This window comes from Scatophagus argus, chromosome 13 (genome assembly GCF_020382885.2).
Source record: "Scatophagus argus isolate fScaArg1 chromosome 13, fScaArg1.pri, whole genome shotgun sequence".
Classification (NCBI taxonomy): domain Eukaryota; kingdom Metazoa; phylum Chordata; class Actinopteri; family Scatophagidae; genus Scatophagus; species Scatophagus argus.
In genome coordinates this window covers 22,479,697-22,491,907 of record NC_058505.1, presented here as the reverse complement: position 1 = coordinate 22,491,907, position 12,211 = coordinate 22,479,697, and the positions used below count along the sequence as shown (strand labels likewise).

General features: G+C 43.0%; 1 protein-coding gene across 1 annotated transcript; it reads right to left on the bottom strand.

The window, feature by feature from the left end:
• Positions 1–6,666: 6,666 nt before the first annotated feature.
• LOC124069192 (serine/threonine-protein kinase pim-2-like) lies at positions 6,667–11,495 on the bottom strand. The gene is made up of 8 exons (XM_046408063.1): positions 10,813–11,495; positions 9,764–10,252; positions 9,550–9,644; positions 8,239–8,286; positions 7,839–8,060; positions 7,427–7,604; positions 7,124–7,297; positions 6,667–7,029 (listed from the first exon to the last, which is right to left on the bottom strand). The coding sequence occupies exons 1-8, from the start codon at positions 10,838–10,840 to the stop codon at positions 6,938–6,940; spliced, it is 1,326 nt and encodes a 441-aa protein (XP_046264019.1). The 5' UTR covers positions 10,841–11,495; the 3' UTR covers positions 6,667–6,937.
• Between the last annotated feature and the right edge of the window lie 716 nt (positions 11,496–12,211).

The window sequence follows — 12,211 nt, the reverse complement described above, 5'->3', positions numbered from 1 at the left end:
CTTCTTCTCTTGAGTCTGGACAAGAGAAGGGAAAGACTCAGCAGTGTGTAATTCATGTCAGCTTTACGAGCAGCTGGTTTTAGTGTTGAAATGAGGTAATGATGTGAGGTTACAGTCAGGGGAGCAGGTTGTCCACAGTGCTGGCTGTGAGCCAGAGCAGCAGCACTCACAGTTTCAGCTAAGTTTACATGGTGGCTGATAGGTGGTACTTGAGATGAGTGATAGATTATACAAAGCAGTTATCCAGGTGTCCTTGGGATGCTCCAAAAACGACTAATTATTACCCCCGATAAAGAAGAAGAATGGTTACTAATTCTAAAGCCATATATTTGATTTATTGGATGTTCTATAATCACCTCTTAAACACACCACCATTCCTTTATAAACTGTTTAGTTTTCAATGGTTTGCTTTATTGAATATCTTAATTACACATCAGCTGCCCTTCAGCATTTTGATAAGTGATTATTGATTAAAAATGTCCCCTGATAAAAGCCCTGAGAGTGTAAGGATGACTGTTTGCAACAGTGTCTGTGTGTCTGCCTGTAGAGATGCTCCAGCAGTTAAACCCTCTTAATCATGCCACTTTTCTTTACTTAGTTATTTCTGTGTTAAATGATATGTTTAAAATTTTTCAATCATTAGGATTTTCCTCATCGGCATGTGTCTCCTGGTTTTGATGCCTTTAGTGTCTACAGAGAGGGCTGTGTGAAGTCTGATGATAAACAGTAAATTCATTCCCGCATTTATCAGATGCACTATATGCTTTACAATGTGCATCTGACTGGGAGTATATTTATGAATGAGTCAGCTTGAGAAACTGTCTTGGCCAAAGAGTGAGCTTGGGTTCGAGCCTCCAGCCCTGACAAGTACCTGTCTGTGTTGAACCACAGCTGTCCCATGGTAAATATTCTGAAGTGATGTCACTTGAGTCAGTGTTGGTGGGGGCTGAAGACTGCAAGTCTGGCTGCCCCAATAAGTCCATAAAGACTTTCAGACTAATCCAGAATGCGCAAGCACTCTCTCTCTCTCCTGCTCTCTCTCTCTCCTGCTCTCATTCTCTCTCCCTCAACCCAACCGGTCAAGGCAGATGGCCGCCCATCTTGAGCCGGGGTCTGCTCTGAGGTTTCTGCCTTCTAAAAGGCAGTTTTTCCTCGCCACTGTCGCCAAGTGCTTGCTCAAGGGAGAATGTTGGGCTCTCTGTGTTACAATTTAATTAAAGAGTTTGGTTTAGACCTGCTCAAATTGGAAAGTGTCATGAGATAACTTTAGTTGTGAATTGGAGCTATATAAATAAACTGAATTGAACTGAATTGAAAAAGCACGTGTACTGACAATAACTCATATTGGAGTTCATTTTGTTTGGGGTTATGTTTAGCAGAACCTTAGGAATGCATTCATTTCAAGCTCTGTCAAGTTTCAAGACAAGAACACCTCATTTCAGGATTCTTTACCTTTCAGTCTCTTGTTCTTCAAAGTTCATCTTTTCAGCCTGTCACATTTAGTTGATCACAGTAGTCCATCAAATAGTTTACATCACGCTCAGTGATGTAATGAATAAAACTACAGTCTCAAAATCAGTGTGTGTGTGTGTGTGTGTCCACGAGCACACGCAACCATGTGTGTGTACAGCAAAGACAGAGAGGAGACAGGGAGAAGGGTGTTATCATTTTCATCCATCATCACTACTGGGGTCTGATCAAACTGTCTGTTACCATAGCAGCACCTGGGACATAGGAAGATGAGGAGGTGAAAAGAATGAAAAGGAAATGAAAGGAAGGAAATGAAAGGAAAGAAAATACTCGAAAGAGTGGTTGCTAATCAGCTGATCACCTACACAGGAACAGTCTCTTTGAGATGTTTCAGTCTGGTTTTAGAGCCCATCACAGCACAGAAACAGCACTGGTTAAAGTCACAAATGACCTCCTCATGGCATCAGACCGTGGGCTTGTCTCCATACTCGTTCTACTGGATCTCAGGGCTGCTTTCGACACTGTAGATCACAGCATTTTATTACACAGATTAGAACATGAGACTAGGATCACAGGGACTGCGCTACGCTGGTTCAAATCATATTTAACAGATAGATTTCACTTTGTTCACGTTAATGATGTTTCCTCTTCATATATAAGGGTTAGTCTCGGTGTTCCACAAGGTTCAGTGCTTGGGCCGATCCTGTTCACCTTATACATGCTCCCTCTAGGAAATATTATTCAGAAACATGGCATAAACTTTCATTGTTATGCTGACGACGTTCAAGCGGAGTATTTCTTTTCCAAACGCCGAAGAATCGCAGCAACACGCACAGTAAGAGGCTTACGTCTGGGCAGAGGCATTAGATAGCGTTGTTAATGTGTGGTTTTTGGACTTGTAAGCGCCGCACTCATTTACTTTTTGTTACTAATCATCCAAACTCATCAGTTCAGTGAGCTTGCGCATCACCGGTTAAAAGACCAATATCTGAGCAGATAAACTTCGGTTTACTGACTCCGCTATTGTGTGGTGATGGTGTGAGACTCAAAAGAACTGAGGTGGTGATCTTTACTGGGTTTTTTAGTTCCTCTTCTATCCTTATCTCTTTCCCTCACATTTTCACATGAGTATCGAGGTAGAGGTCCAAGTACGCGATCACAAATCTCCTGGCGGGACACGTGACACTCAAGGGTCTTCGCCTTTGTAATCTTTGTTTGCCGCGTTAGCTACATTACGTAGGTAATCGCCATCTTGGCTCTGATGGCGCCCTGCGTGCCACTCTGCTGCCATCTTGTTTCTTGCTGACGTCTTAAAGGGACACGCCCCAAGTGTCACCCCTCCACCATCTTAGTTCTTCCTGATACGTCACTCATGTGACTCCATCGCCATCTCTCTCTCTCTCTCTCTCTCTCTCACACACACACACACACACACACACACTCCTGTATATATGCACACCCATATACATGTACAGATATACTCTTGCTGCTGTACCTGTGTTATCCTTAGTTAGTAGTTAATGTGTGTAGATAAAACTTGGATTATAATAGTGTTTATTACAAAGTGATACTTATCTCTGGATGGTTGTTGCTGGTTGGTTAATAAATCCTGTTGTAATTTAACTTGTCGTTGTCTGTGGTATTGTCTTGTTTTGGGTTTATGTCTCGTCATTTCCTGTTTTATTTTGGGGCAGTCGTGGATCAGTGGTTAGGGTGTTGGACCCGTAACCGGTGGATCGCTGGTTTGATTCCCCGTACGGGTGTCCATGGCTGAGGTACCCTTGAGCAAGGTACCTAACCCCCACTGCTCCCCGGGCGCTGCACGCGGTCGCCCACTGCCCCGGGTTTGCTGTGTGTGTGTGCACGTCACTTGGGTGGGTTAAATGCAGAGCACGAATTTCGTTGGAGTGAGTTCCCTCCAATGACAAAATATGTCTCTTTCATCTTTGAAGAGTAACTCTCCTCTCGTTTCAGGTCACTTGCCCTTCCTCATGTCTCCAGTCTGATTGTCTTTCCAACCACCTGATTGTGTCCACTTGTTCCCCATCACCCCTTGTGTTCAAATAGTCTGCGTTTCCCTTGTCTTGTGCCAGTGTGTTTCGTCCTTGAACGTTCACTCCAGCCGAGTATTTTTTCTTCGATCTACTTTCTTTTCTTGCGTCTGCTCAAGAGTGATTTTCCGTTGTAGTTTTATAGCTTAGGTTTTTCCCTTAGGATAGCATCAGGTTTTGATCTTTTGCTTTCTTCTTCCTCCGTACCAGAGATTTTTTGTTCTATTGTAGATTTATTTGTTGATAGAATTTTTTCCTCAGCTTAGTGAGTGATTTGTGGTTTCTAGTTATATAATCTTTCTTTGTTATTTTTTCCTCCTGTTGGAGCGATTTTCAGTTGTAGATAGTTTAGTATTATCCCTCTGTAATCTTTCATAGCCCTTTTGTTTCCCCTCTTCAGATACTCATAGCTTTCATAGCCGTGCTCCTTCTTTTGAAGACGAGCCCAGGTAATTTTATAGCCATATGTTTTATCGCTCTGTGTGAGGTTATGTAGGCTGAGTACTCTAAATAAAGTCAGCACTTGTACCTTCATCTCTGCGTCTGAGTCCTGCTTGAGCCTGAACCTGACATGGTCAGTGCTCGGATTTACCCTTCATATTTTCAAGAGACTGTTATTTCCCACTTATTAATTTGGCTATTGGTCCCTGGTGACAGGGTGGTGCCCCGATTTTATGTGTATAAAGGATACACTGATTTTTCTTCAATGATTATTCCCCATAATCATTGACCCTTCTTGCAAATAACCAAATTGCCCCTACTAGTGCACAACACAAGACCTCAAGTTGGAGTTCAAGATCATCGTTTGGAGATTCGTGATCGTGTGCTCGGACCTCTAACTCATGCCCATGTAAAAATGTGAGAGAGAAAAAGATAGAAGAGGAACTTAAAGAATTAAGAACCCAGCAAAGATCACCACTTCAGTTCTTGCGAGTCTCACACTATCACCACACAATAGCGGAGTCAGTAAACCGAAGTTTATCTGCTCAGATATTGGTCTTTTAACCGGTGATGCACGAGCTCACGGAACTGATGGATTTGGATGATCGGTAACAAAAATTAAATGATTGCAGCACACATAAACGAGAGTCACACGTTAGCAACTCTATCTTAATGCTGGTAACAAAACTTAAATGATTGCAGCACATATAAGTCAAAGGAAACACGTAAACGACTCTACTTAACACTATCTCAGCCTTAATAATGCCTCCGCCCAGACATAAGCCTCTTACTGTGAGTTGTTCCGGTCCTTCGGAGTTGGAAAATGAATAGTCCACTTAAACGTTCGCTGCGATGTCCTCAGCGGGGTGCTGGCGGTCTGTTGTTTCGCTTCTTTGGCGATGCGGCGTCTCACTGTGTGTTCCTCGGCGGCAGTGGGGAAAATCACAGAAAACTAACTTTGTTTCGTCCTTAAATAAAGTGATCAGCTGATTGCAGCGATCCACGTCGGCAGAATGGAAAAGGAAAGTTACAAAAAACACAGCAGTCTGTTTCTCGGCCTGCGAGTTTAAGAACTGTGACCTAGGATTTTAAAGTGATGATAATAATCAAACGTTTGACTGTTGCTCCCTTTCGGCGAGCTGGACACCTTGGAGAGCCTGGAATAGCTCTCATTGTCACAGCAAGCAGTGACCTTTTATTACCTGAGTGACGTCACCTTGAACCCCTGTGGAGATGGCTGGCACACAGCCAATGTCCGTGTCGGTTCTCTAACGGTTAGTCACTCTAACTCAGGTCTCTTGGGTTACATGTAGGCCTCTCTATTGTTCTCCAGAGCACATGGCCAGAGGTCCCAACACACTCCTACACTGCCATTACTCAGTACATCATAATCCACCACTGCGAAGGACAGTGCAGTGCAGACTGCAGTGTATCATTGGCTCTGCTGAGGAAGTGATGTACTGCAAACTGGTATTCCGTTAAAAGCTGTTTCTAACGTGATTGTACAAAGAAATATCAGAGTCTTTACTTGTATTTGTCAGTTCTATACATTATGCGTGTATTATGGTAGGCATATAAAGCACTTAGATGCAGGTTATACCTGTTCTGTGGGTAATTAAGAATTTTTGATGACATTTAGTCACTTTCCATCAGAAACACTTTGAATTAGGAACCTGTGAGGTCATCCTTGTCCCACTTGTCTCTCAAGATGTGTGTTTCTTCACAGACTGTAGATATGCTGAGCAAGAAGTGCTGACAATGCATTTTCCTTTTGGCATGAGTAAAATAAATCAGATTTAGAAATTGTAAAAATCATCAAGCAGTGTCCTCTTCTTTACAATCTTTGGACTTTGCAAGTCCTACATGTAAATGTAAGCATCCCACAAATGAGTCATCTGTACCATTCATCACCTTAAAACACTGATGTTTTACCTAAAATTTTTGGGAAAATTCAGACCATTAGCAGGAGGTCAAATGCTGATTCATTTATTTGTAGTACAGTACAATGTCAGATACAGTGTTCTTCAGAGATGTGCCCTCAGGTCACATAACTTGAAATTGAGTTATACTCAAGACACAAATCAGCATTTGGGCAGTCGTGGGTCAGCGGTTAGGGTGTCGGACCCGTAACCGGTGGATCGCTGGTTCGATTCCCCGTCCCGGTGTCCATGGCTGAGGTACCCTTGAGCAAGGTACCTAACCCCCACTGCTCCCCGGGCGCTGCACGCGGTCGCCCACTGCCCCGGGTTTGCTGTGTGTGTGTGCACGTCACTTGGGTGGGTTAAATGCAGAGAACGAATTTCGTTGGAGTGAGTTCCCTCCAATGACAAAATATGTCACTTTAATCTTTAATTTAAATCTTTAACAAATGTGATGATTTTGGACTGCAGTGAAAATAGTGCTCTTCAGAAATTACAATCAGTGATAGAGAAGCTTCTTACTTTATTTGATAGCTGAGGTTGCACATGGCAAATTGAAACATTTTCATTAAAAAGGCATTACATTTGGTGAACAGTCCATTACGTGTTTTCCAGTACTGTAAAATCAAAGTTCAGGACAGATTTGACTTGACTTGGCTTTCTTGACCTGGGGCATGAGCACGAAAACTTGAGACTTTCTTGTGACTTTCAAAAACCAAAAGACAGAACCAGGACGTGGCACATGGACTACCCAAAACTCAAAAAACAAAGCATAACTAAAACACCAGGCATGACAATTGGTTCCTGACCCAGCCCAAGCTCTCTAAGAGGACGAGGAAAAACTCCCCAGAATTCCTGAGCCCATCAGGAAATTGGGAAGAAACCTCGGAAGAGGCAATTCAAAGAGAGATCCCCTCTACACGGACGGCTGGGGGTTACACAGGACATCGAGATGGGGAAAAAGTCAATGTCAGTATCGTAGAAATGAATAATTTCCTTTGTGTTGTCCTTTTTTTCTGTGTGTCCTGCACTGATGCAGTTGTGGATGGATGAGACTTAGTTGAGCGCAGGGTGCATCTGTAGCTCCTCCAGAGTGGTTCGCAGCTCAGGGTCTCTGGTCAGACACATATACACCAAGATCTTGACCTCTGGGAAACGAGAGAAATCGAGATGAAAGGTTTTAGTGGGAAGTGATCCAGTGAAAACAAATAACAGATCTTGTGTTGTCCTTGTGTTTCTTACCCTTGGGCAGATCTCTGTTGAACTGAATGTGGTTGTTCATGAAGCTCACGGTGGTAAAGGTCCTATGTCCACACAGCAATGAATAAAATAGTACTCCAAGCTGCCAAACAGTGGTGGGACGAGCACTGTATTTCTGATCGTCAAACCACTCGGGAGGGAAGTATGCACGGGTACCTAGTACACACATCAGCAGAGCAATGGAGGGAAAAGACAGGAAGGGATGATGAGAATCTTTGTTTAAACATGAAAATCATTATTTCAGAGATTGGCAAATGACTGAAGAGCACAAGCCAGATATCATACCACAAAAAGTTCTGTAAGACGCCTCAGTGGAGAAGCTGCCACAGCCGAAGTCGATGATACGCACTTTGGGTTCTCCACCGTTCAACTGCACCAGGACGTTCTGTAACTTGATGTCCCGGTGAAAGACACCCTTTGAGTGCATGTCGATGGCTGCGTCCACCAGCTGTCTCAGGATCATCTGAGAGGAACAGAATTGGAAGAGAAGGTCAGGAAAAATGTATCTCTTGAACAACACAACAATGAAAAATATGGCAGTAATGTATCATAAGTTCTGTGTGGGTTTTATTTATGAACTCTGATCTTCCTGTAAGGACCCAATTACACAAACATCTAATGAATAAACAATTAAATAAAATGTTTAGTCACACACACACACTCCCATACAGAAATGTTCTCCACCCAGCTTCCATACCTTTGCCTCATGTTCATCCAGGTATCCTCCGCGAAATTTAAGGTAGCTGAAGAGGTCCATGGAGCCTCTTGGTCTTTCCATGACCAGTATTAACTCCTGGTCCAGATGGTACCAGTCCAGAAGGGACACAGCAGTGGATTGTCCAATGGATCCTGGTAGACCTGCAGTTTTCAGCATGAGTGCCACCTCCAGAATGATGTTGAACACCTTCCCATTGCATTTCTAAAGAAAAAACAAATGCTTACATACCAATGACTTGTAATAGATTCCAACACCGAATGTTTCAGACACAGAGACAAAACATGTGCAGCTCATTCACAGTATAGCAAAGACACATTTAACGTTCACATTTTGTTTTAAATACGTCAGCTGGTGTTCATCATCTGATCAAATTACTTACAACTTTTTCTGTTCTCACAGCGCTCATGGGAATGTGCTTGATGGCAACCTGCAAGACAGAAATTCAAATGATTTGGTTTGTGTGTAAACCCACCATGACATCACACATTGGTTTGCAGAGCGCAATCTTGGTTAGCCAAAGAGAAGTGAGCAATTACACATGTAGGTGTACAGGTCCTCCCCACCACACACACACACACACACACACACACACACACACACACACACACACACACACACACACACACACACGCACACACGCACACACACTCTGCTATATTATCATCTGGTATAAATGATGCACGCTAACAAAGCTCAGTGTGGGAACACCTGCTCCTCAAAGTCAAATGTAAATTAAGTTTAGTCACGTCATTAAAAGTTACTGCGACTGAACAAATTTAAAAACTGTTAAAGCAGGAGGAGGATGAGCTAAAACTCAAGCTAGCTTGGGCTGAAAGCAGGCAAGCTAACCACAGAGTGTGACCCTTTTTGCAGAGGTACCACAGAGACACAACTCAGTGTAAAAGTAAGTGTGATTATGCGAGACGAGTGTGTTCCTCACTCAGAGTCTGTCTGGCACACGGCAGAAGAAGCACAGAGAAGCTGACTAGTGCGGCTCCCCGAAGCTCATTGAGTCAATGGAGAGCCAGAATCAAAGAAAGAAAGCATCTCCTGCATTTCATGTCATTTTGTATTTTCCCCAGAAATGAATTAGTTTTAATTAGCAGTTAGTGGATGTCTGGCTAGTGAAAGCAGATTTAACCAAAACCCAGACATTAAGGCACAAAACTACACTTTATCGTCTATTTCAGATGAAAGAAAGTGAAAGTGACATATTTTGTTATTGGAGGGAACTCACTCCAACGAAATTCGTGCTCTGCATTTAACCCACCCAAGTGACGTGCACACACACACAGCACACCGCGTGCGGTGCCCGGGGAGCAGTGGGGGTTAGGTACCTTGCTCAAGGGTACCTCAGCCATGGACACCGGTACGGAGAATCGAACCAGCGATCCACCGGTTACGGGTCCGACACCCTAACCACTGATACTGAGCATGTTGTATTGATAAGACCTGGACCTTGCAATTGAGACCATGAAGCCATGAAGTAATACAGTAATTCATCAAGTAAGCAGCATGGTCCTTTTCTCTTAAGATTACATACAGATGGACTTTTGTCATCAAGTGGAGTGTGCCCATTTTTTAGACTGGGAAACTCAGCTCAGCACGTACAGTACACTGTCTATAGCTGATACATCCTGAGGATCAGTGAATGTTGCAGTGTGTGTGAGCGTGTGTTTGTAAGACTTACTGGTTGATGGTCTGATTTACGGAAGCCAGCGCGCACTGTGCCGAAGCCTCCCTCACCGATCGGATCCAACTCGCAGTACTTGTTCACGAAATCAGCTGAAAACACACAGACAGACATTTTCTTCTGAATTCTTTCCTTATTTTTTCATACTTCTTACATGAATAATTTTACACCTATTCTTGTGCAGTCATTTTGTTTCCCACTATCTGCTTACCTCTGCTTGTGTTTAGTGAGGAGGCCAACTCAAAGATCCTCTCCTCCTCGGACGAGGCACTGCTTGTGTTGTTGCAGACGTCTCCTCCACTCTTATTTACATTTGCTGCTGATGAAGAGGAGGATTCAGTATCACTGAGCAGAGGGAACCAGGACACTCCGCTGTCACTACAACTGGTTTTCTTCTCAGGTGCCTCATTATCGTCGTTGGCCTTTCTCTTGTTTGTCTCTGCTTTGGGCTCCACCACAGCTATTACACTGGGGTCAGAGTTGGAGCTGTTTCTGATGCTACACCTTCTCTTCTTTTCAGGTGGCCTGGCATCTACACTGATCTTCCTCTTTCCCCTTTGACTGATTCTGTCCTTTACTGACACATCACTGTGTTCAGAAGGGTTGGTGAGGTTACTGCACCTCATCCTTTTGTCGGGCATCCTGCCATCATCACTAGCCCTCCTCTTTCTCATCTCACGATCTGCCTGCATGTTGTTCTCTAAAATGAGAAATAATCTGTTTTGACTGCAGTACGTTTTAAAAATAAAGCAGCGACTTAAACATGAACTACGATGGTCATGTACTCAGACTGACTCAACATAAGGATCATAGAATAAACTTCATTTGTGATGGATGTGACAGATAACGTCAAAACTGGCCAGAAAGGAAAAAAAGCATATAATGGATTTAATTAAGACTTCAGCCCAATTCACCTACTTTGTGCAAAATGTTGCTCGGATTAAAATGCCAAAAATCTGCTACTTGACAGATAGATGAATTTCTCATGTCTGAAAAGGTTTGTACTTTGAACAAAACCTAAAGAACCTCTCTGTTACAACAAACAGACCTTATATTGAAACTTATCTAAGAAATAAGCCTACAAGGTTTTGCCTAAAATGACGCTGGTGTCACACTGGACTACAAAGACCAATTGGGCCCACAATTATAATTTTAAGCTTGCATCAGTTAGTCGCAGCACATTAAAGATTAGTTTCCAGGATTTGAGCAAACACACAACAACAAGACTATGAGCTGTAACTGGAAACACTTTGCACCTACCTGAATCTGTTCTGGAGGTCAGAGTCATCAAATGTTGGATGAACTCGCCGAATTAATCGAAGTTTCAGACGAGTTGTACTGTAAACACGTGCAGATAACCTGGAGAGTGTGTACTGATACCGAGTGAATCTCAGATCTGTTGGAGAGCACACTGTTCTGTTCAGAATGTGATGACACATCAAAGTCAGATGAAAGGTAAAGAACCAAGAATGTGCAAACTAGCATTCTGAAGTTCCATCACACAAGATTTGTTTGTTTTTTTAACTATATATATATATCTATATATATGTATGTATATATACATACATATATATATATGTATGTGTGTGTGTGTGTGTGTGTATAGATATTTTTCAGAGGTCCTCTCAGGATGACAGACATTTCATATTTAAAGTGTACAGTGGTGTTAGCCACAACAAAGCAGTAAATCAGATAAATGAAATATTATTTCTGTCTGTTTCATGTATTTGTGTTCTACAGCACAAATAAACCACATTGCTGTGTTTTAAGTGAATTCACACACCAATCAGACACACAGACCAGCCATGAGACAGATAGGGCCTATAGCCTACAGTCTGACCTCACACCCTGCACACTGTTACTGGCTGGGGGCTACAAGCCCACAGACTGATGCTCAGAAATGTCTCTGACACTGTGAAATAGCAATATGAAGAAAATGCAGGCACACAGAGTCTCTATAGGTACCACCTGGATGTTCACAGGTGCAAGTGGTAATGTCCTTCTCTGGAAGTCAATCACCATCATTTACTGGTGTTTAAGCACAGGTAGTTGCGCTCACACCAGTCCACAAAGTCCACGATGACTGACCTGTACTCCTCAGGTCTCATTCCCCTCAGACACACAGCCAACAATGGCTGAGTCGTCAGAGAACTTCTGGAGGTGACATCTGCTGGTGTTGAATATATGAAAATGGGAAAGTCTCAAAGGAAAGCAGAGACAAAATGTTTTCAATGTGGATTAACAAAGTTAATGTGTGTGTTTGTGTTCTCAGGCTCCCTGAACAAAGTGACACATAGCATTTCCACAGAAGCTGCCAGCCTTCAGGACTATAGAAACAGAGACCAGGCATCTTTTGGATAGTTTCACACGGGCAACACCAGCATCTTCTCAGTAAAGGTGCTTTTACACAACAAGCAGATGCCACAAGGTCTACTGTCGAGGTTCTGTATTTTGAATGGGCAACAGGATGCACCTCTCCTGCCAGAAGCTCTCTGTGTGATGGCTCTTTCTTTCGCTCCTTATCTCCTTCCTGGAAGGCCAGTGCCTTTCAGGTACCAGACTTGGTTTGGTTTGATTATGTTTACTTTATACTTTGGCATTGATACAGACAGTTTTAGTTAAAGTTATCCTCTGATTGTTTCACAACAGTTACATTGTG